Here is a 26,088-nt window from a genome sequence, read left to right as displayed (position 1 = left end):
GTTTAGTGTTTTTGTCCACCAAGTATTTGACAAAATGTCAATTATGATTTTGGGCTAGTTTTCTATCTCTTGGCTTGGGGAAAGTGAGCAATTGGGTTCCTAGAGTTGGAATGTCCAACATTTAGTGTCAATTCTTGGATTGTTAATTGTTCTTGTTCCCACTAACGCTAATTTGTTGCTAAGGCAATTAGCAAGCAATTTAGGATTTGTGGGTTAAGAACACTTATGCTCATATAACTTACTCTCCGATGTGAGGGTTAATCAAGTGAGATTAATCCATTCTAATTGTCATAGTTGTGGTTCCAACAAGGAAAGGACCCTTAGCTCATTCCAAGCCAAGATACCTTTTATGCTTTAAATCTTTCATATACATTTACATTAATCCCTTTTATACCTTACTTGTCTATATTGCATAGTTAGTTCGTTAATTCTTTTATTAGTTCATTTATCACAATTTTGCATGTTCTTTTATTGCTTTATATGTTTATCTCTTCATTGAAAACCCCATGAGCATCACAACCGGAATTGTACACTCATTGGTCTCAAGTGTCCTTGGGAGACGACTCGGGAACTAAACACTCCCGGAATTAAATTGGTTTTTAATAGTGACATCTCTTTGAATTCAAACTTTGATTGTGAGTCGATTGTGGGTTAGGACTATACTTGCAACGGAGAAATTCTATTTTTGAGAGAAATTCCTAACCCGCTTTGGGCTCGTCATTATGGTACCTGCAATGGACTCCGATACTTAAATTAACAAGGGTTTTCAGCAGGTTTTTAGTAAATTGGATTTTGAATATACCTGAGAGTGTCAGTGTATTTATAGTAGGATTGATAACCACCTTTTAGAATAGTTCCACCTTTATTGGTAGATGACCGTTCCCTTTTTATAGAGAAGTCGTTGGAATCTCCCTTTTAGATAAATGAAAGATATTTTAGGAGTTGGTTACTTATTTAGATAAGTAGAGCCAGTCTTTTTATCACCGTGCTCAACCTCATCAAGATCATGTAGATGTGGATTGGGTTAGATTTCTTAGTTAGATTTTATTCATTTGGGATCTGGCTAACATTTCTAAGACAGAATATGACCAAGATGCATTAAGTATTTTTTCATATTTACAAAATATTGAATATGTCTTTTATTAAATAGCAAGATTTCGAAAATTTAACCGACAAAACTAGAAATTTAAAATTTTAATTCAACTGATATTTAATCAAAATTAAACTAGTTATAATAAAATAATATTTGTTAACTGGTTTTCCAATAAAATTCGGCCTAGCTCAATCTATTAACCGATCTTTGGAGATTTTATTAGTTTGATCCATTTTTTGCAACTGATTTTTTGTCTGAATCAAACCAAATAGATGACTAATTTCGGATTAATCCAATTGAACCAATAAGTTCAGTGCTATTTTCAAAACCATGATAGAGAAAAAGCTGTGGTAAATTCATAATGATACAATTAGAGACAGATCCGAGTAAGTTTATGTGCATTTTTTTATGCATAGGGGGAAAGGGAAGAATATTTGGATTTAGTAGGTAATCCATCTCCTGGGTAACACAATTCCCGCGCCCCCCCCCCCCCCCCCCTTCCCCCTCCCCTCCCCCTGATTCTGAGTGCCTATAAAAGGTTAACAGTTGCAATGTTCTTTTCATCCTTGCAATTCTTATGCACTGACAATTTCTACTTTCGCTTGCAGGGAACATTCATAAGATAAATCTTCATCTGAGTGACATTGAGGATTTGGATGAATAATCATAACAAAAACCGAGTTTCTAAAAGCCTACACAATATCGTTTTTATCTCAACCAGTCGAACAACAACCCTTTTTAGCCGGTGCCGCTGCTTCTGCAGCTGCTGCTTCTGGTTTCCCTTCCCCATCCCCTTCCCCTTCTCCTCCCCCTTCCCCTTCTACTGTCTCTGTTTCTTTTCCTGTTCCCGTTCCTGCTCCAGTTCCAGTTTCAGTTCCAGTTCCAGTCCCAGTTGCAGTTGCAGTTGCAGTTGCAGTCCCAGTTGCAGTCCCAGTTCCTTTTGCTTTTGCTTTTGGTTTTGCTTTTGCCTTGGCTGCTCCTGTTCCTATTTCTATTCCTGTTAAAACAATAGTTTTTCCATTCTCAAGAGAGGCCGGTTCCTGTTTTTTGAGCTCGTGAGACATCATAACCTTCCTACTTAATATGTTGTATATCTCTTTCACAACTGTTTCAAAAGCAGCCACTACATTTGATGAATCAAGTGCTGACGTCTCCATGAAGAACAAGCATTGTGCCTCGGCTAAGGCCTTTCCTTCTGCAGTCGACACCTCCCTCGAATCCTTAAGATCTGTCTTGTTTCCAACAAGTATTGTAACCACATTCATATCTGAATGAGCTGTTAAATAATACAACAATTTACTTAATTCTAACTGGCCACATTAAAAACAACAATATCTAAGGGCCTGTCTGGTTTCTATTTCTATTTCCTATGTTTTCAATTACATGATTTTTGTGAAAGAAAAAGTGAAAATAACATGCAAACAGAAAACAGCGGAAGATGAAAACAGAACAATATAATTTTATTATTTTCACTATTTTCGTCTTTTTCTTTACAAAATTCTAGAAAGAGAAAACAGAAACCAAACAGCTCCAAATGCCTTTAAGAAAGTAAAGATAAATGTGTATACTTTAGTATGTGCAATGTGGACATAAAATAACAATGAGAAGACCAACATGTAAATGTAGATATGTCCAAGCGGAATTAAGAAATGGACTTTTAATTAAGTAATCAGTAATGAACATATGCAATCATCAACATGATAAACTCAATAAAGAAAATGTTTCATGGACTTCACAGCATCCGAACTAAGTTTGCCGCAGTAGTAAGGTCAGCTACATAGATCGAACAATACCATAGTATTTTACCACAAATCATGTCTACATATAAACCATTAAAATCCAAGTCTCCTTCAATAGCTTCACTGATGACTTTTCTAAGGGATATTTGCATTTTGATTTTGGAGAGAAAGGAAGGGAAATAAAGGGTTTAGAGTGTAAAATGGACTAATCTTTATTACTTCAAACCTTTTACTTTCCTCCATTTCCCTCCAAAACCAAAACTCACAAACATACCATAAGTTCCCCTATATTTCTAGCCAATAGACACCTAGATCTTCACAACCCATCCCCAACCCACCAAATGGAATGCCCTCCATAATGTTTCATGAACTCAAAACAAAATCACCCTAGGGAGAGAGAGAAATAATAAATACTTCTTGAATGACAGGTTTATGGTACCAAACGAACACTAAATTTCAGTATCACAGGTATTTTCCTATTTTAATCCCATGCTGAATTCGCAAGTTAACAATCAGAAACATAGCAAAGAAAATAAGCACGTAACAACTTCAAGGTAGTGAAGGTGGAATTCAAACTTAGTTGTAATTCTTACTGTGAAGTTCATTAAGCCATCTGCCAATGCTATCGAATGTTTGGCGCCTGCTTATGTCATACACCAGAAGTGCTCCGACTGCCCCCCTGTAATATGCAGATGTAACAGCTCTGAACCTCTCTTGCCCAGCTGTATCCCATATCTGTGCTTTAACTTCCTTTCCATTAATATTCATCTTCTGAGTTTGAAATTCTACTCCTATAGTTGACTTTGAATTAGGATAAAACTCATCCCTGGCAAATCTCGCAAGTAAATTGGACTTCCCAACAGCTGAATCACCAACTAGAACAATCTTGAACAGATAATCTTCGGCTTTTTCTTCTTCATTTAAATTTGTCATAGCCATCTGCCAGTCCTATGGATTGCCAGTATGTACAACAAATCAACAATGGATAACCATTATGGACTCCGGCCCCTTCCACTACTAGAACATCACCTAAGATGAGAAAAGGATTAGATTAACAGCAAGAACAATAATCAAGCACGAAATCTGGGAAAACAACAGGAATATCAGTGACAGAAATTGTGCTTAAACAAGAACATATATATCTACCTTATGAAGCAAGTGTTGAATGTCTCTACAATACAAAATTGTATCCACCATCAGCATCCAATGCTAATACTCAATCCAACTAAAGCTTGCCTGGAATATCTGAAAACTCCAGTTTCCAATATAGGCCAGATTCAATGAGATATTATACCTAGAAGGGGGGGAGGAGGAGGAGGAGGAGAATAAGGAGAAGAATTTGAAAAGGTGCCAATAACTCCTTGAATTATACATAGGATTTAATTATGTGCATTCTTGATGTAAAAAGTTTCAATTAAACACCCAATCATACATTGCCACATCAACTAAAGTGTTGAGGTACCTTAGGAAAGTGGAGAACCACATCTTAAAAGCTAGTGGTTAAAGGAGAAGAACTGCTCTCCTTAACAAACTACAAAACCAAGCATCCCATAATATTCAAGTTCCTAACAATACACTGCCCTTGGAGAGTTGACATCCACAGTGGCTTCGCTGATCACTCTATTGACACTGACTCAGCATAGCCACTTGGCTATCAACCATTAGTGTTTAGTATTTACCTTAATCTAGCCTATAAAGAGCCCTTTCCATGCCACCGACAGACAACCTGGCTCTAATACCATTGTTAAATATCTAAGAAAAGAACCACACTTTAAAAGATAGATGATAAGGAAGAAGAATCACTCTCCTTAAACACAACATCAAACGTCTCATACTACTCGATATGGCACATTGGGCACCCCATAATACCCAAGTCCTTAACAAACACCCACTGACCTAAATGGTTTACAAACCCAAGCATTTGATTGGATGATAGTGCAAAACTCTTTTATATTGTCCATGTATAAAAACTAAATTCTTTAATGTATTCCTAATGGTAAAAGCATTTTTCCAGTTCCTTTCCCATAATTTTCTAGAGAGAGAGGGGCATCACTACAAGTGAGAATCAAATCACAATCATAAGTGATAACTTTGCCCAAAGATACATAAAACTAATTAGAGCTGTTGCCAATAGACAACAGATCCAGCAGTACAACCAACAACGCAGCAAGAAATAGGTAAGTTTACAATGTCAGATCACAATCCTTCCAAGTGCCAGAATGTAACTCCACATGACAACAAAGTAGCCACAACATTATTGAAGACAGATCAGCAGAACCAGAAAATTTAGTCCTGATACTTGCTCTATGATGAAATATGTTTATCACAAAGAAGCTTAAAAATTTTTCCAAATTCATTATTTCACTACTAGATCAACAACGGAGAGTGGGGCTATGTTCTTCCACTATTCTAGTGCAAGAAAATGTTGTAGGGCTTAGGGTTGGTTTGGTAAAGCTTTTTGAAGGGGTGCTTATGCTTGTGGAAAGCGCAAACTTCTTATTTTGCATTTGGTAAATAAAAAAGACCATGTGCTTGTGTTTGCAACTTTCAAAAGGTAAGGGTGCTTTTGAAAGCACCTAAGGTGGAGCTTTTCAAAGATGGGTTTGTGCTTATCAAAATTAAAAAGTCTGGTATAACCTCATACATTAATTAATATCCAAATTTAATTCTTACATTAATGTCTATTATAGTATTTTTAAATTTTAAAAACTATTTTACCGAATGCACTTTTTGTTGCTTGTGCTTATTGAAAGCTATTTTTAACTTAATTTACCAAACATAGATGCTACAACTTTTAAAAAATTATCTTTTAAAAACTAGGTTTTATAAGCTACTTTTGAAAAGTAAAAGATATACCAAATCAAGCCTTAGTACTGATCAACAGCTAGCAAGCCAGCTGAGGGAGCGCATGGGAAATAAAACTAGATTACTAGAGAAGCATGAAGTATGACGTCGAGTGGTTCTGACTTTCTGTCAGAGGATTGATCACAAGAACCAAAAAACTTCGAAATTAAATCATTAAAATAAGTACCTTTCCTGCAATAACATCACAAATGGTGAAATGGACATCACTTGGTGTTTCACAAATTATGGATTGATAATCTCATAATTAAGCTTTATGGGGAAAAATGAGGATTATATTGAGGTTGGCATTAATTTTTACATGCAGAACAGGTTGCTCAGAGAACCAGGGTACATTGCCAGACATCGATAAAATAGTGTGGTTTTGCAAAAGGTGAGTTAAGTTAAAAGAAAATAGCAACGCAATTCAACTGACAACTTTTTCTTTGCCATCCTTGAATGGGGAACTATTAAAATTAACTGTTTGCAAAAGACATTCTTTGAAATTGAGATAGAAAATTACTTTAGATAAGTCTTTATATTATTGGTGCTACTGCTAAGTCAATAGGCATAGTTTCATTGTCACTGTGTAGATAGAAAATATGGCATGAGGTCAAATGAACACAAGTATAAATACCTCAAATCACCTTCTTTCTATGTTTTCCCCTCACCTCCTCCAACTCCAGTATACCCTTCCACTCAGCATTTCTAATCTCAAACCCTGGTAATAAGTAAAAAATGGATCAGAACATTGTTACCAAGAGATACTGATGTAATTTTCTTACACAACACAAGAAGGGCCAAACATGAAGCACTAAATAACAAGTGTCATGTAGACCCATATTATAACCAAAGGAAAAACTACTCCAAGTTTCAACTACGATGGTTCTTTACAGTGTAGCCAAACCCATCCTAATAGAATAAAAGACGGTATTTGTCAATGTATTGAGTCTAACATGTAACAATTCACATGAAGGAAGTAACCAAAATAAACACACCAAACACAAAAAAGCCACAAAGCTTGTAACTCAATTGGCTAGACACTACATTGCCATTCACCTAAGCAGAGAATTACAGATAAAGACACAAAAAAATGAAGGAAAAGAACAAAACATAAGACTATTGCATTGCATTGCATTGCATTACATTACATGTGCTCACAAGAAGTTAAAGGAAAGTGTAAACCACCAAAAAAAAAGAAGAAAAAAATAACAGTAAAAGAAAATATAATAAACAAAAAATACTATAAAAGCACAAACACACAGAAAGCCAAATCAAATTCTGGCGGTTTTTCTTCACAAAATCTCACCATGCCAATCGAAAATTTTCACAGCATGTTAACAAATTGAAGGTAAAACATGTACACAGAAAAAAAAAAGGAATTTATTTTCACAAGGAAATGATCATAACATTAAAAGCAGGAAAAAAAACCTAGAATGGCCAATTAAATAATTTGAAAGAAAATAAGAATAAAAGGGATTTGCCTGGTAGAAAGGGGGTGAGGGAAATGGTGAGGGTGATGCGAATGCAGAGAGAGAGAGAGAGAGAGAGGGTCCTACCGTTGTTCAGAGGGAGCGGATGGGGCTGATTCGGCTGCACACTATTTTGGTGAAATTCTCAAATCCCCATTTTCAAGAGATTAAGAAAAAATAAAAATGGAAAAAGATCGAGAAATTAAATCCAAAATATTATTTTATTTTTAGAAAGCAGTTGACATGTGAATGTGATCTTGATTGAAACACTAGTCTCTGACTTTATTCAGTCAAAAAGAAAAGATATGACTTTCTTTTTTTCCTTTTCGGACAACATAACTTTATTTGGCATGCAATAATAAATAAGAACTGAATTTTTTAAATAAATAAAATAAATTAAAAATTTTGCATTATATGTAACTTTTAGATTATTTTTATTTTTTCAGCCTATTACTTATTTCGTTATCACCCTAAGCTAAATTTTTTACATATTATTTAGGTATTGATATTTAACCTAAATATTAAGTAATTTGGTGTTTAATAAACTTCTTAAGATGCTCTCTATCACAAATAATTCACCTCCGGAACAGAGATTTTTATTTTTACTTTTTTAAGACATTTGCATGGCACAAGTATGGGAAAAAAAAATTTTTATTCGTAAAAATATAATATACGGAAACATACTGTAAATACGTAAGACCGTGAATACGTAAGGTTGTGTTTGTTTATAGATATATGATATTAAGATTAGGGGTGTGCATGGGTCGGTTGAACTGGATTTGATGTGATTCAGATCCAACCCGAAATATATATCGGGTCTATTTATTAGACTCAAATTCGGTCCTAAACCCGATGAAATCTATACATTTTTGAGTCACGATTATACCGAGTAAAAACCGAGTAAAAACCAAACCATTAACATTACATTACCTTGATACCTTTTTATAAGCTAGCATGTGAAAATATTCAAATTTCCAAGACTCCAACCATTATTTGACATGGTAAAATTCACTTAGAAAAATATAACAAGAACCAAATCTTCTCTAAAATTAAAGCATAACCATAATCAATACTAATATTGTCTAATAACACCAAATATTTAAATCAATATAAATAACACAATATTATGCATTAGTCTAAAATCTTATGCATTTTAAATATAAAACATTAATTTATAGTCTTATAATAACTAATACACAAAATATTAAGGTTTTCAATACTTAAATTCCACATAAGAATAACCATTATCCATCACTAATAACACAAAATATTAATTGTGTATGATGACCGGGCCACCAGGCCGAGTTTGGGTGATCCGAGCCATGGCCCACCCAACCTGAAATAATGACCGGGTCTATTTTTGAGACCCTTACCCGGCCATAGATCCGGTAAAATTGCACCAAATTAGCCCGTAAAGTGTTCGGGGCCGGGTCGGGTCTTCGGGCCGGGCCGGGCCATGCGCACCCCTAATTAAGACAGAGATATAGAAATACAAAATTGTATTTGACAAATAAGATATAGATAGAGATATTGAATTTAGAGACACTGAATTAGTATATTTTGTATTTAACCTAACAAAAAAGACACAGAGAGATTAACAAGAGACACAATTTATTTTTTTTTTTACTTTTTCTTTCATTATTTTTATTAATTTTTCATAATTATATTTTTTTTCAAAATTTTTGAATAAAAAATAAAAATAAATTAGATGTTGATAATTTATTTTAGTTTATCACCAAACAAAGTATAAGAACACTAATTTTGTGTCTCTGTCTTTTGTATTTTATTCTCAGTGTCTTGTTTTATCTTATTCTCAGAATCAAATGCAGTTCAAAAGATATATTCTCATCAGTAAATAGGAGATGTATTGTTAATTTGTTAAGGGTGTATTCTATTTTTCTAATTAAAAAAAATGAAATATATAAAAGAAAAAAGATACTAGAAGTGCATTTTCATTAAGATAGTGTAGGTGTTGTTACTTGATGTTCTATTTGTTTCAATGAAAAATAAACATAGATACTAAGACACGGTGATACATAGACACAAAAAAATTAGTGTTTCTATACCTTATTTAATTACAATTCACACAAGACATCACAAATAGTTAAAAGTTATTTTTATCCTTTTTTTTTACCATCTCCAATTTATACTATTACATCACCACAATACAGCCTTTCTCTTTGACCACCATTCTTCATCAAAATAACAATCCAAATCCGAAAAAAACTAATAACACCAAAAAAGAAAATAATTATACAAAAAATTATTAATTCAAAAATATTAAATAAAAAATGTTTTTTTTTCAAAAAAAATAGCAACTAAAAGATGAGAATTGCTCATGATTTTAAAATGATTCTTGTTATCACTATAAATATGTTCTTCTCACCCATCACATATTTATTGTGCTTTGTCGTGGATTTAGACATGCATGCCTCTAAAAAAGTAAGAGAAAACTCATTATAGCAGCAAGTGTGAAAAAAATGGTGTATTCAAAGGGAGAGAAAAATAGAGATAAAAGTGGAGGAGATCCAAAACATAAAGAAGATGAGATATAATGGGTAGAGGAGATAGAAAGAAGAGAGGTGGTAATGAGAAGAGATAGAGAAGAGAGAAAGGAGAAAGAGATGGAGATGGATGGCACAGAGAAGATGATGGGAAAGAAAAGAAAGAGAAAAAAGAAGTGTTAGGGTAGAAGGGCAAAAGTTAAGGATATAAATGAAAAATTTTATGTCTTAACATTTATGTATCAATGTCTTACTGATTTGGTGGTACATAAATATTTTATATTTGTGGGTTATTATGTACTAACGTGTATTTCTTTATTTTGTGACTTCAAAAACCAAACATAGAACATGTGTGTGAGTGTGTTACCGTGTCTTAAAATTTGGTGGATATGCCTACTAAACAAACGCTACCTGAAAGTTCTTTCTTTCATTGTAAGTAATGAGTAAAAACTAAAGCTCACGGATACCGACAAGTGCACCGGATCATTCAAGTAATACTACAGTGAGTGAATATTGTTTCCACGAGAATTAAAGGATTGAGTAAGCATAATTAATCAAAATAACCTGGATTGTTGAGGACAAAAGTGTGTCTTGCTTGGAATCTTGAAGGTAGAGTGTTTTGGAGGCAGTTATATTGATTGGAAGAGAATAATAATGAAGAGAGTCAAGAGCTTCGGAGATGTTTAAACTCTTATGAAAATCAAACCTTGTTTACCTATTTTAAAGTATGCAAAGATCTTTCACGACAAATTTTAAGTAACTGATTTCCAATTCCTTGGCTCCTCAGTTTATCTTTAATTAACCAATTGCCAATTCCTTAGTCAACCGATTAATTAAAGAGGTTAAGCATGAAAACTGATTTAGTTCCTAATAAGATTCAAAAGTAGTCCTTAAGTCGAATTATATATCACTTATTTAAGTTAGTCCTATCCAATTAAATCTTAGAAGAAAACAAAATTTTTAAAATAATGTATGTATTGCACACTAATTAAATCACTATTTCGAGCTGAATTCAAATAGTCATGTAAAAAGGTTTTCATGCTTTAATTCAGATATTAGTTTTTCCAAAGCAATAAAAGAATTTAAAAGGGATTAGCATACCTTCCGATACCACTAATCCGAATGAAGAATGAATAACTCCATCATGAAACAAATCAATGAAAGACTTCAAAATAAAATAAACTTAGATTAATGATCTATAGAAAATATAAACAGAGTTCCTAACCCTTTGATAGAGAATTTGTTACCCATGGAGGAATGAAAGACAATAAGAAAACTATGTTGACGAACGGGGATCTCCTTCCTGTGAACACAGTTCAGTTATCTATATTCTAATATTAGAATTCAAATTCAAAACTATCCTAATCTCATCTTTTAGAAAGAAAGATTAGATAATTAATTACTTACTTAAAATTCAAATTTAAAAAAATCAAATCTAATCTAGAAATAAATCCTAACAACCAAATCTTTTATGTTTTTAGAAGAAATTATTAACTAATCTTTTGGAATCTTGAATCTTTTGGATGTGATTAAGGCTTCTAATGATGTGTATAATTAAGATTGGGTCTTAATTTGTTGCATCCTGGATGTTGGAAAAGGTTTTACACTAGGCTTGCATAGAGGAATTTGGGCGTGAACCCAATAGCACTTCTCAGGGGACATACATGTCGGGCTTGTGATGTTGGCCGCCGAGCCTGTGTTGAAAGGAAGCATGGTCGTCGGGCGTGCAAGGTCTTGGGGAGGGGGTCCACCGGGCGTGTGAACATGGCTGCCAGGCATCCTCGCTTGGGTGCTTTGGCTCCATTTCTACTCTTCCTTAGGGCAAGATTTTGTTCCTTAGACCACAATTTTGCTATACTTGTATTTTTCTTGTCAAAAGCCTTGATTCTAGCTTATTTTTGAGTAAAAAACTCTTGAAAACACAGAAATACTATCCCAACTCCAAATATTTGATTATTTATGAAATTCCATTACAAAACATAAAAAACTTGATTAAAACCTAAGAAAATGAATGAAAAAGAACCTGAAAAATCGCTTAAGATGACGTGTCATCAGTAAGTGAGAAAAAAAATTATTTGAATAAGTTCAATAAGAGTATGAAAGTAGAGAGAAGTGCTAGTTTAAAAATATATTATAATGGTCAGATTTATTCTCAATCATCTGAGGGTGTGTGTTTTGCGAGTGAAAATTCATGTGATGTTGGCGTTCCTTTTGTAATAATATATGAGAAATTTAAGAGTGTGCTTTGTCAACATGTAGATAATCAAGTATTAAAAAAGTCACAAATATTCTCTATAGTTAGCCTGTAACACCCTAACACCCTAAACCTTACCTCATACCGTAAAGCAAAGGATGACAAAGCGCTACGACAGTTCTAAAGCTCATACGATAATATATATGGAAGAAAGTAATAATACTAGAAGCCCAATGAATAAATAAAGCTCAAAACAGAGATACAAAAGTGCGTAAACGTTCACAAGATCTAACTACAACCGTAAAGGATAAGATATGCAAGATATATATATATATAATAACCAAAAGAATACTAGCCGCAGCTCGCAGAGTTTAGGCCAACTAGTTAATACAGACATAACAGAGTTTTGAAATAAAACAGCAACATCCGAACTCTCAAGATAAGCCTCTAAGGCATCAAGATACAATATACAAAAGTGAGAGCTACTATATCAAATAACCAAAATACAAAAAGATAACAAGCGATCCTCCGTTCTGTCACCATCCCGCAAACTCACCGAGGTGGGCTGCAACCTGTATCTGAAAAATAATAACAACATATGGTATGAGAACCAGAGGTTCTCAGTATGGTAACAGTGCCCAATATATAAGATATAAGATTTTGGGACACCAAAGACAATCTTAGAACTTCACATCAAGCATAAGATTAGAACTTAGAGACACTTTAATAAAAACCATAAAGGGTTATCTAATCCTAAGAAATTTCTAAGTAACAGAAATATCGCTGTCCCATAGCCTTCATCAGCCTAACCTCCTTGCGATTCCATCGCCACTGCCTACCGAGCCTCCTCAATACCAGTAGAAAGCACAAGTAAAAAACACAGGTAATATACATATATAGCAAGTAATTCAAGAAGCAAGTAAGCATGTTATACATTTAGGCAAAAGATGCAATTAGGCAAAGCAAACAAACACATAGAAGATACACATGATGAATGTCTTTCCTATTGGTCGTGATATCACTTGTCGGTTCAACTGCCAACCCGACACATCCCTTTGGGATGTCGCCTTTCGGTCATGAATAATTGGTACCACAGGGATATAGTGCTCAGCCCACTATCCAGGGATATAGTGCTTGGCCCACTCTTGCGACTCGAAAAGATGCGAGCGGGATACTCTGCCTTAGATCTGACATCTCAATGTAAGTGAGATTAACCATTGTTCTTATGCCCGTGCTACGACCTCGACAAGCGGGATTAACCACCATCCTTGCTAGGCGCATAGCGACTCATCAATCTCAATATATCAATCATATAAAATCAGTCTCAGTGATCCCTGCTTATAGCACAAGTTCATTATTACTCATGTCATTACAATCATTCATTTTCATTTCAAGTCTCAAAATCATCATCATTTCATTATACCATCAACTCAACACTCCGCCAAGTTACTCAAATCATTCCATCCACAGAATTTCCCAAGCTTAAATATCCATCTTCTAAAATCAAACATAAATCATCTACTCTGAGACATCTAACTCATTCTCAATAATCTCAAGGCCTAATCACTAGTTATAAGTCTCAAATAGTAGCTAAGGAAGTTTAGAAAGTTAGGAGAACCTTTAAAAATGAAGAAAACAAGTTTTCAGCAAAATAGGAGTCATGCGTACGGATGCCCCTATCCTACGTACGCATGGGTGTCAACTAACCCATGTTGCATATGCATGCTACACTTGCATACGTAAGACCTCAAAACAGCAAATGAGGCTCGCATCACGTGCAACATGCCGCATATGCATGCCTTTAAAATTTAGAATCCCGCATACGAATGCTGTGCCGCGTACGCACGGGTGCTTGGCAATGGCCAATCCCAACGTCAGGAGCAACAGTCGCGTATGCATGCCTCAAAATCAACGTTGCCGCATACGCATGCCCGTGCCCACGTGCGTGAGATCACTTGGCAGTGGCCAACGTCAGCGTCGTGTGCACTGGTCTGCGTATGCATGACTTTTCTATTTTAGAATATTTTCCATACGTTCTTCGAACGTCTTAAAGCTCTAGGACCTAACTTTCATTTAAATTAATTTTCATCAAAATTGAGGGTCGGAGGCCAAGTTATGCTTCGTCGAAGTTCATCAAAATCAAGGTTTTTACCAAAGTGACAAAGTTTTATGGTTTTCTATAATTTCCAAATCAAACCAAATCCAACATATTCAAAACAACCCAAATATCCATAATAAACACTCTCCAACCATATAGCTATCAAAATCATTCAATCCTCACCAATTTCCTTAGGTTCTTATCACATAATCATCAATTAAGCATCATCAATCATTAAATCATTCAATCAATTTCTCATTCCTCAATTCAATCATCATTAAATCTTACCATCGTCACTCAATACCATCAACATCCACAATCATATTCAATACTCATTATCATCATCAATATTCCCAACAACCCTCATCAATCAACAATAACTATTAATATCATTTCAATCCTATCCTAAAATCCACTAGCCTAAGTTTCACAAAACATTACATCATAGATAAAGGAAAATGAAACCATACCTTGGCCGATTCCCAATATGCTCAACTTCACCAAATTAATTCCAATCAAGCTTCCACAAAGTTTCCAAATCCAACAAGCCACCAAACACAATCTAAAAGCTCCAATAATCACAATTTTCAAGCTATACACAGTTAATTTTACCACAATTAATACCTAGGGTTCAAAATTACACTAAATCACAAGGGTTAAGAGGAAACTTACCTTTTCCACAATGAATCAGGATGAAATCCAACAATTTTCTACTATTGGTTGGTAGGGGTGTTCGCGGTGCAGTTTGGTTCGGTTTTCTAAGAAAAAGCCATCTGATCCAATTTTATATTAATAATGCGGTTCGATTTGGTTTAGTTCAGTTTGTTCGATTTTTAAATTGTTTTGAAAACATATCCTATTCTAATAATCAAATCATATCTAGGGTACTATGAATCAAAATCCCAGATGCCAGAACAGAAAAAAAATCAAAACAGAATCTAATTCATAGATACTAAAACATAAAAAAACCCTAAATAAAAAATAAAAACCCAAAAAATAATCATAAAAAATTATAATAAAAAATTAGAATACAACATATAATCAGAATCAGGAAATAATCAGATCCAAAATCCTAGACAAAAACTCATGAGGAAGAATCAGAAAAGAACTAAAAATTAGAAAAAGAATTAGAGTAAATTAGCAAAATATCATAACGAAAAAACAAATAATTAAAAGTTTAGCAAAGTTTCCAGATGCAGGGGAGGACGACAGAGACGTTGGATGGTGAGACGACGGAGATGACGGGGTTAGAAATGGAGATACGACAGTGCGTCAGTGGCTACGAGGGAGATGTCTACGTCACAGCTTCAACGAGGCAGACGAATGGGCGAACGAATAACATGACTTCAACGACAACAAACCAAAAACCAGAGACGAAGGCCCAAATGGTTGGAGCACGACGGCACAGCGATTGTCGGAGACGAAAGGTGCAGGAAGAGGGGCTCGCTCAGTTGCTCAAATTCTCAGGTTCTAACAGTGAAATCTATGGCGCTAAGCGATGCAGAGAGACTGAGAATGACGGTGCTGAGAGACTGAGAATGATGGTGGTTGCTGGATGGTGACGGCAAAGAGGAGTAGAGGTGTGGGTTTGTGACTTAGAGAGGAGAGTATAGCGTCAATGAGCATGAGTGAGGCAGTGTGCGGTGTAAGTGAGTGAGAAAGAGAGACACACATCATGTAGTGGTATATTAGGATTAGGGTAAATGGGGGTATTTTTGTAAAATTAAGTTATATATATTTAAATCTATTGGTTCGGTTTGGTTTGGTTCAGGTTTTTGATATCAGAACCAAAAATTGAACCGAACCAAAAAAATTGTAAAAATTTATTTTTCAAGTTTTTCGATTTTTGATTTGTTCAGTTATTGGGTTTTTTGGTTCGGTTGCTCGGTTTTATTCGGATCGGATTGGTTTTGAACATCCCTATTGGTTGGTACCTAAACAACCAAATCACAAACATCTACTAAAAACTCAAACCTAAATTTAAAAATTTTGTTAGCACCAAAGAATGGAGTGTGAATTTCAAATTCTTCCCAGCAATGCTTAGCTAGGACTGACGGACTCAGCGAGAGCTTCACGTAACTATAAACGGGATGCGAATCAGAACACCATAGCTCGAGTTACAAGAAAATGAAGAAGGAGGATGAATAGTATTTTGGAGGGTTTCACTCTTCCTCAATCCAGCTTCTCTCTTCCCTCTCTTGGTGAGTTATGAGCTGAATTGGCTTATTAATTGGTTATTTATATGTTGGGCTTGGGTCCAACTTGGGCCCGGTCCAATCGCTTAGCGTTTTTGGCCCGTTTGGCCCAACTTTGGACCAAACCTTTTGAATTAGCACATGATTTTCAATTTTAAATATTTTTCTGAGTTTTTCTATAGTTTTATTTTCTCTCTCACAGTACCAGACAGACTTAAGCCGGTACTGTCGGCTAAGTTACCAGTACGCGATTTTACGCAATTTTTCGCAGAAAATTACATTTTTCTACTTGGAAAAAATTCACTGAATCCAAATCTCACCCTTAAATTTTCAAATTAACACTTCTAAATTTTCGAACCTATTCCGGACAATTAATTTATTATTTTATTTTAATTAAACGGTTAATAATTTTTTGTTCTTACATTCTCCCCACCAAATTAGAAATTTTGTCCCCAAAATTTAGGAATTACCTGAGAATAATTCGGGATAATCCTTTCGCATCTTTGATTCTAATTTCCAAGTATGCTCTTCCATTCCAGCTCTCTTCCAAGCCACTTTCACCAACGAAACTTCCTGTCTGCGCAGCTTCTTCACACTAGTGTCACTAATCTTCACCAGCGTGACCTGAAATGTCAGGCTCTCCTTCAAGTCAACTGACTCGAGTTCTAACAGATGAGCTGCATCCGATGTGTACTTACGGAGTTGTGACACATGAAATACGTCATGCAGGTTAGACAAACGCGGTGGAAAAGCTACTTGATAAGCCACCGGCCCGATTCGCCTTAACACTTCAAATGGCCCAATATCTCGGATTCAACTTCTTCGCCATAATCACTCTTCCAATCCCAGTTGTTGGAGTAACCTTTAATAACACGTGCTCACCTTCTTCAAACTCTAAAGGTTTTCTCCTCTGATCCGCACAACTCTTTTGTCGGCTTTGCGTAGTTAGAATCCTAGCTTGAATTTGTTTGATCTTCTCAGTGGTCTCTGCTACCAATCCTGGTCCCAACACACTTGTTTCACCAACTTCATACTAACAAATTGGAGACTGGCAATTCCGTCCATACAAAGCCTCATTCGGAGCCATCCCAATCCTCGCATGAAAGTTGTTGTTGTATGCAAACTCCACCAATGGCATGTAATGGTCCCAACTTCCCGGTTGATCCAAAACACATGCCCTTAGCATATCTTCCAATATCTAAATAGTGCTTTCTGGCTGTCCATCAGTTTGTGGATGATACGCCGTGTTGAGACATAATCTTGTACCAAAAGCTCTTTGAAAAGATCCCTAAAACCTTGACGCAAATCAGGGATCTCGATCCAAAACTATCGTCATTGGCATACCGTGCAACCTTACTATTTTCTTGATGTACAATTTCGCCAATTCCTCCAGTCAATAGTTCACTCGAATAGGCAAAAAATGAGCGGACTTGGTTAAGCAATCCAAGATCACCCAAACCGCATCAAATCCTGACCATGTCCTTGGCAAACCCGTTATAAAGTCTATTATAACTCGTTCCCACTTCCGTTGAGGAATCTCAAGAGGCTGTAGCATTCCTGACGGTCTTTGGTGCTCTATCATCACCTTCTGACACTTCAAACACTTGGACACAAGTGAAGCTACATCGCCTTTTTTTCCAGGCCACCACAACATTTTTTTCAAATCGTGATACATCTTCGTACTTCCTGGATGAATAAAAAATCCGTTGTTATGAGATTCCGACAACAACTCTTGCCTCAAACTCCCAACATTCGACACACCAATCCTCCCTTTATACCTCCATAACCCTTTTCTGTCCTTAGTGAATCCTCCTTGCCTCTCTTTATCAATCGGTTGAAACAATCTCTGAAGCTCTTGCTCATCTTTCTGGGCCCTCTGAATTTCTGACTTAAATGTACTTGAAACATGCATCTGATTCAAACAAAGCTCTTCTGTCAACTTCACTAATATCCAACTTAAGCTCTGCAAACTGGTCAACCAACTCCTCTTCTTTGATCCTCATCTAAGCGACGGTCAACGACTTCTGGCTCAAGGCATCCGCTACAATGTTAGCCTTCCTGGGATGATAACTCAACTTAAAATCGTAATCCTTCAGTAGCTCCATCCACCTCCTTTGACGCATATTGAGCTCTTTCTGATCAAAGATGTACTTGAGACTCTTATAATAAAAAAGACTCTAAACCATACTCCATATAAGTAGTGCCTCCAAATCTTCAATGCAAACACATCTGCTACTAATTTCAAGTCATGAGTTGGGTAATTTACCTCATGTGGTCTTAGCTGATGCAAAGCATGTGCTACCACATTTTGGTATTGCATTAACACACAACCCAAGCCTTTCAACAGGCGTCACAATAAACCTCAAACGGCTCATGTGGTTTAGGTAAAATTAAAACCGGCGCTGAAGTCAACTTTTATTTCAGGGTTTAGAAAATTTCCTCGCATTTTTGACGTCAATACAAACAGTGTACCTTTTCTAGTTAACTTAGTCATCGGGCAACGTGATTTGCGAAAATTTGTGAATGAATCTTCTATAATATCCGGCTAACTCCAAAAACTCCGAACCTCAGTCACTAACGTCAGTCTTTCCCATTCCATTATCGCCTCAACCTTTGAAGGATCCACTCCTATTCCTCCTCTACTTACCACGTGACCCAAGAAATTTACTTCCTCCTTCCAGAATTCACACTTTGACAACTTCGCATACAACTTTTGCTCCTTTAAAATCTGTAACACAACCCTCAGATGCTCTTCATGCTCTTTTGCCGTCTTTGAATAAACCAAAATATCATCTATGAACACCACCAAACACTTGTCCAAAAAGGGATGAAATACTCTCTTCATGTAATCCATGAATAGAGCAGGTGCATTCGTCAACCTAAAGGACATCACTGCATATTCGTAGTGACCATAATGTGTTCCAAATGTGGTTTTTGGAATATTATCCTCCTTCACCCTAATCTGATGGTAACCAGATCTCAAAGCAATCTTTGAAAATATTCCAGCTCCATGCAATTGATCCATTAAGTCATCGATTCTCAGCAATGGGTACTTGTTCTTTACCGTCACCTTGTTCAAGTGTCGATAATCCACACGCAGTCGCATTCCTCCATCTTTCTTTTTCACCAATAAAACTGGCGCTCCCCACCGAGATACACTCAGTCGAATAAACCTCTTGTTCAGAAGCTCTTCCAATTGAGTCTTAAGTTCAGCCAGCTCTATCAGAATCATTCTGTATGGCACAATTAAAATTGGACCGGATCTCGATACCAAATTTATCGCAAATTCAATCTCCATTTGAGGTGAAAATTTGGGAATATCTTTAGGGAATACTTTGGAAAACTCCCTAACTACAGGAATTTGTTCTAACTTTTGTTCATCGCCCCACGTATTCGCAGCCAAGAGTGTATAACCCTGACACTCCTCCCACTATAGTTCACCATTACAGAGTTCAGGTAATAACCCTCAGCTGCAACTGCTCCTCATTCTCCTTCCAACATAAATCAAATCGATCGCTCGAAGCAATCCAATAGCACTCAGTTCATTGAAAACTAATCAGACCCCAAAATCATTTCCAGCCCAACAATCGGAAAATAGATTAAATTGTAAATGAAGGTTCTATCATCAATCTTAAAAGGTATTTGTCTATAGCCTAATCTAGTTACAACTATCTAAGACGGGGTATGCACGTGTAAATCGAAAGCTAAATCTAAAATTCTTAACCTTAATAATACTCAAAACCCAAACCTAAATTTTGAAATTTGTTAGGGCTGAAGAATGGAGTGTGAATTTTGAATTCTTACCAGTAATTCCTTGCTAGAACTGACGGACTCGGTGAGAGTTTCGCGTAGTCACAAACGGGACGTGAATTGGAGCACCGTAGGTCAAGTTACAAGCAAATGAAGAAGGAAGATGAAGAGTGTTTTGGAGGGTTTCACTCTTCCCCAATGCAGCTGCTCTCTTCCCTCTCTTGGTGAGTTATGAGATGAATTGGCTCATTAATTGGTTATTTATATGTTGGGCTTGGGCCCGGTCCAATCGCTTAGCGTTTTTGGCCTATTTAGCCTAACTTTGGGCCAAACCTTTAGAATTAGTGCCCAATTTTTAATTTTAAATATTTTCATAATTTTTTTTACAGTTTATTTTCTCTTTCATAGTACCGAACAAACTTAAGCCGGTACTGCCAGCTAATTTACTAGTATGTGATATTACGCAATTTTTTGCAAAAAATTACAATTTTCTAGTTAAAAAAATTCACTGAATCCAAATCTCACCCTTAAATTTTCAAATTAACTATTCTAAAGTTTTGAACGTATTCTGAGTAATTAATTTATTATTTTATTTTAATAAAACAGTTATTAATTTTCGGTTCTTACACAACCTATGTTAGTATTTGATAATTTCATGCAATTTCAAATATTGTATGTGGCTGGAGAAGCAAGTATGCAAGAGGTGTTTTCGATCTTCCAACAAATGCAAGAACATGTGTCAGTTATTGAGTTTAAAGAATTGGTTTTCTTGATTTACCAAAGCTTAACATCGACGGGATGGGTTATAATATTGAAAGCAAAGAGGAATTTGAAAGCAATTATCAAATTATTGGTCCAAATGAAGATGGGAATGAATATGATTTAATAGTTGAGCCGGATGTTACATATGTGGCAAACACACTAGCAAACTAACATTCCTATGAAGAGCATTCTTTCATGCACACTTTGGATTTGGATGCCATGAATTCACTATAGTTTTCTGAATATGTCAATGCAGGTAAGTATTATTATTATTATTATTATTATTATTATTATTATTATTATTATTATTATTGAATAGTATAATAAGGTAGTGTTTGGAAGAGAGATTGAGACTGAGACGGAGAGACAAAAACTAGGAGACAAAGATTGAAATAAGTCCCGGTATTGTGTTTAGTGTAAAGTGTACATGATTGAGTTATGTTTCAATATCTTGTTTGGTTTGAGATAAAAATAGAAACTAAGACAAGTAAAATTACTTAAATACCCTTATTAATTAAAAAATAAAAAATCCCTCCCTTTTCTTCTTCCTCGTGTCATTAGAATCATCATTATTAGAAAATTTCAAATGGCCTCCAATGAATTCAACTCAAGTAACAATCAACCACAAACTTTATTTTTCTTTTTTTCGCAATTAGGAATTCAATTTATGTTAATGAATCAAATATCTAATGTTCAAAAACTTCCCTGGACAATTGAATTCTGATATGAGGAAGCTGGTTGTGAACCTTATCCCATTCCCTCGTCTTCACTTCTTCATGGTAGGGTTTGCGCCTCTCACCTCTTGTGGCTTTCAGAAATATGTCTCTCTCATCGTTCTGGAACTCATAGCAATTGTAAGACGCCACGAACATGATGTGCGTTGTTGATCGCTACCATGGTCGGTACCTCACTGCATTATCCATGTTCAGGAGAAAGATGAGTACAAAAAGGTGGTTGAATAAATTATCAATATGCAGAATAAAAACTCCTCACATGAGGGAATGAGAGGAGATGTCGCCAATGCATACGAGAGAGAGAGAGAGAGAGAGAGAGAGAGAGAGAGAGAGAGAGAGAGAGAGAGAGAGAGAGAGGTGTTGCGGTTGGAGGAAGGACGGAAAGTAGGAGGCGACGACGTCACCGGTGAGGGAGTGAGGAGCCGTGCTTGCCGCCGTCAATGAAGAAGGTTGCGAAAGAGGATATGGAGGGAGTGTGAGATGAGGTTACAGAAAGTTGAAGAGGGAAAGATGGAAAGAGGTAGAATGAAAATTTAAAATTAATAAAGTTTCAATCCCCGCCAACAAAAATTTCAGTCCCTTGTGTGCTGACTTTTTAGAAGTATTGAATGGATTGAAATTGTGTCCCAAGACTAAAATTTTAGTTCCAGTTTGTTGCTGCCAAACACAATATCGAGTCTCAGTCCTAGTATCCCGTAACAAATGCTATGATTGAAATAGCAGGTGTGAAATACCGAGTGTGTAAATCTAAACAAACCACATTTTATGCCAAGTATGTACAATACGGAACAAGCTATGATTGACTTATTAAAGCTATTAAGGCTTGGTTTATTAAAATTTTTTGAAGAGGTGCTTGTGCTTTTTAAAAGTACAAACTCTTTATTTTGTATTTGGGAAATTAAAAAGACCATGTGCTTGTACTTGCAGCTTTTAAAAAATAGAAGTGTTTTTGAAAGCATCTAAGGTGAAACTTTTGAAAGTTGGTTTGTGCTTATCAAATTTAAAAAGTCTAATATAATGTCAAACATTAATTGGTTTTTAAATTTAATTTTTATATTTATGTCTATTATAATTTTTTTTAATTTTAAAAATTATTTTACAAAACATAATTGTGGTTCTTGTACTTATTGAAAGCTATTTTTTTAATTTAATTTTACCAAATACAGGTGCTATAACTTTTAAAAAGCTGTCTTTTAAAAGATAACTTTCATAAGCTATTTTTAAAAGATAAAAATTTTACTAAACAAAATCTAACAGAAAATTTTTTTGGGTGATAAGGAGTACGATGGTAGTACGAGTGCACCAATACTATTATTTCTTAAGATCATGTTTAATTGAACTCAGATATAAATGTAGAAGTGATAAAGACATTGGTTGAAGCTAACTCATCTCTAAAAATAAAATTTGTGATTGCTGAAGTGCAGTCCAAATTTAATTATAAGATAAATTATCGCAAAGCATAATTTATTAAAAAAAGGTAATTAATTGAAAAAAATTTTGGTGATTGAAAAGCTTCTTATAAAGCTTTGCAATATTTACAATATAATTTTATTTGCATTCAATTATTTATTAACAGAGAATAAAAACTTAATTAAATATTATAAAATATAAAATTAAATAATTATTTAAAAGAATTTTTTAATATATTTAAATATATGAAATATGATTTTAATAATATATTGTATAAAATATATTTAGTATATATAAATAATATATATTTTCCATAACAAAAAATTAAATATTATTTGTCATAACCCAAAAGTATATTTAATATATTTCATTCAAATATATATATATATTAAAATAATATATTATATAAATTATATTTATTTAATATATGTAAATAATATATATTTTCCTTAAAAAATTAAATATTATGTATTCAATATTTAATATTTATATGTTAATACAATTTAATATATTTATGTCAATTTATTTAATTTAATATGCGATACAGCAACAACAAAATAATAAACTAATTAAAAGAATATAATTTTAATACACTAATTCAATACAACAGCACATTAAAAATCATTATTACTAACAAACAAACACTAACTAATTTCAACAATAACAACCTAAATTATTATTTTTATATTCAAAACCAAAAAAAAAAAAATTCTACTTACATCATAAAGTAAAAAACTATCATTAAATAAAAAACTTGTAAACAAACGTCTAAACTTGTGTTGATTGTAGTGTAGCTATTAGTGCTGCCTTGTGTATAGTATTTATTGCTTCACTTTTATTAGAAAAGAAATTTTTTTTGCTACAGTAAAAGGTAGTGTTTGAAAAGATGAGAGATGAGAAGATAAGAGAAAAAAAAATTGTGGTAAAAGAGAGAGACAAAATGTATGAAAGTTGTAACACTCTATATAAGACCCCAAATTTTTAAAAAATAAATAATGAATTATTTATGTTTATATATATATAGTTTTATTTTAGAAAGTTGCTTTTACTAAAAAGGAAATAAACTAAAGTTATGAAATTTCGAATTTTAAATTAATTCGAATTTATACAAATTTCAATTTCAATTAGATGTTTTTAATTAATTGAAATTAGTAATTTGGGTTTTGCTTGATTAAAATTTAAAATTTTAGTAATTTGAGAAATAAATAAGTATTCTTAAAATTAATTATATTAGATTAAATGTGGTTTTAAATTAAAACTTTATTCAAACCCTAAATTCCCAATTTTAAATCCTAATTTCACTAACCATAATCCCTTCTACCCAACACACACACACACATAACCCTCCTCCTCCACACCCGTGCATCCCTCAATGTGACACGTTCTCTCACTCTCACCGCCTCTTACCTCACCCATCACCCCTTTTCACTCCTAAGTCCTAACACACACACACGGTTGGAACCTGGAAAAGAAAAGAAAAGAAAGGGAAGAGAGAGTGGGATCCGAGAGAAGAGAGGGAAGAGCGTCGCCAAAGGGGGCTTAGCACCGTCGCCACCTCTGTTTGTCGGGCCCTGCAGCGCCGTCACCATCGTCTGTCGCACCGCCACCCCGCCACGGCAATCGAGGAGCAGAGCCGCGAGGAGAAAGAGCTCATGAGCGAGAGAGAGAGCGACGTGGAGGATGAGAGTCGCGAGCTTGGGACCGCCGCCTTCTTGCGCCAGTCACCGCCGCTGTCGATGAAGAGGAGCCGTCGCGCTCCGCCGATGACCAGCCGCTGTCGAGCTTCCAAGAGAGAGAGAAAGACAGTGCACGAAGATGAGAGAGAGAGAGGGGAAGCCGATCCAGTCAACGCCACTGCACCCAGTCGCCGTCATCGTCATGGGAGCTCGTCCATGTCACGGGCGGGAGTCGCCGCCGCTGTTGTTGCTGAAGCCACCATCTCCGTTAGTTGCTCAGCCTTGTCTCTGTTTTTGGTTCCCCTTTTGTGTGCCAAAGTCACTGCTGCCGTGATGGTGGCCTTGGGGTTGCTTGTGCTTAAAGAAAGCTGTTACTGTTGCTGCTCCATTCCTCCGTTCTTTTCAAGTTTTAGTAAGTTGTCCTTGTTCTAAAACCCTCATTGTTGCCGTCCTGTTTTCATGGTTGATCAAGAATGTTGAGATGTTAATATGTTAGGGTTATTTCAATACCACTGCAAATTGTTTGATGGCATTGCTGTTACTGATTCGGTTTAAAGTTGTTGCTGCTGCTGCGAGTTGGAATGAAGTTAGAGTCACACTTAAATTTATGGATTTCGACTAGCTGAGGTAGGGGATATTTTATTAAATTAAAATATTTTAAACTTTGAATGCCTAAGAAGTTTACTGAATTATTGCAAATATATGAATGCTTGATCTGTGATGGATTTTGGATGCGGAGTAGATGTGTGACTGGTTGTGTCTCTTGGTGGTTTTATATAGTTTGAGATCTTTGTTAAAAGAACGTGTATGTTGGTGTGAAAGTTTATTGAAAATGTGTTGGGTGTTTGTAATTGTGAAAGCATGTTTTGTTCCTCGTTTGAAATATATTTGAATGATGACTTTGAAAATGCTAGGTAATGCTGATTTTGGTTTTTAAGATTGATTTTGAGTTAAAATCGTGACTGTGACTAAATTGCTGGAAATTCTGATTTTAATTTATTATGTTAGATGGTGGTTATTGACTTGTTTGTTTGATTAGGTTGTGATTGTTGTTAATTGAATATGCTAGTTTGATTGGGTATTGTTGTATTGAATGTTAAAGTGAACCATTGGTTACTAAACTGAAATAAAGTAGGTTGATTATTGAGAAAATGAGGGAGCCTGGAGGGGTGTTGAAGTCTAATTTTTAAGAGAATGTTTTGTCTGAATTTTTGTAAAAGTATACGAAAAAGTGATTTTGTTTTGAAAACATGATTTAAACATGTATTTACATTAAGAAGCGAACTTTGTATTAAAAATCTGATTTACAAGCTTATTTTGAGAAATGATTTTGAAATTGAACCTGGTTAGCTTTTAGATTTGTAAAATGATTTGGAATTGGATTTGGAATGTCTGATGTATCAAGGACGATCTTTGAGAATCGAAAATGATTTGGTCGGGACCGTGGAAGGGTGACATAGTCCGAATTTTAGAGGAAATGCTGCCGGAATTTTTATCAAATTTGGGACTTTATTTGAAATGCTATTTTAAAAGATTTGGTTTTGGAAAGTAAAATTATTTGAGATTTATTTAGTTGGAAAAAGATTTATTCTATTTTGAATTCGATTTATTAAGAAAAGT

General features: G+C 34.9%; 1 protein-coding gene and 1 long non-coding RNA gene across 6 annotated transcripts; both read right to left on the bottom strand.

Moving 5' to 3' along the window:
- Positions 1-1,694: 1,694 nt before the first annotated feature.
- Positions 1,695-7,370, bottom strand: LOC112776684 (ras-related protein RABA5a). 5 transcript variants are annotated; one of them, XM_025820909.3, is made up of 5 exons: positions 7,233-7,370; positions 6,311-6,394; positions 3,979-4,126; positions 3,426-3,861; positions 1,695-2,369 (listed from the first exon to the last, which is right to left on the bottom strand). In XM_025820909.3, the coding sequence occupies exons 4-5, from the start codon at positions 3,769-3,771 to the stop codon at positions 1,807-1,809; spliced, it is 909 nt and encodes a 302-aa protein (XP_025676694.1). In that variant the 5' UTR covers positions 3,772-3,861; positions 3,979-4,126; positions 6,311-6,394; positions 7,233-7,370; the 3' UTR covers positions 1,695-1,806. The 5 variants fall into 5 exon arrangements, with proteins under 5 accessions (XP_025676694.1, XP_025676696.1, XP_072083775.1 ...); XM_025820911.3 differs by having other exon boundaries at positions 3,979-4,077; XM_072227674.1 differs by having other exon boundaries at positions 6,321-6,394.
- A 4,786-nt stretch (positions 7,371-12,156) lies between these two features.
- On the bottom strand, positions 12,157-14,589 carry LOC114925966 (uncharacterized). The gene is made up of 2 exons (XR_003815992.2): positions 14,412-14,589; positions 12,157-12,421 (listed from the first exon to the last, which is right to left on the bottom strand). It is a non-coding gene; the product is annotated as an uncharacterized lncRNA (long non-coding RNA).
- Positions 14,590-26,088: the final 11,499 nt, after the last annotated feature.

The sequence above is a fragment of the Arachis hypogaea genome, chromosome 19, assembly GCF_003086295.3.
Source record: "Arachis hypogaea cultivar Tifrunner chromosome 19, arahy.Tifrunner.gnm2.J5K5, whole genome shotgun sequence".
NCBI classification, from domain to species: Eukaryota; Viridiplantae; Streptophyta; class Magnoliopsida; order Fabales; family Fabaceae; genus Arachis; species Arachis hypogaea.
The sequence above is the reverse complement of the archived record's forward strand: the minus strand, read 5'-3'. Positions and strand labels throughout refer to the sequence as shown.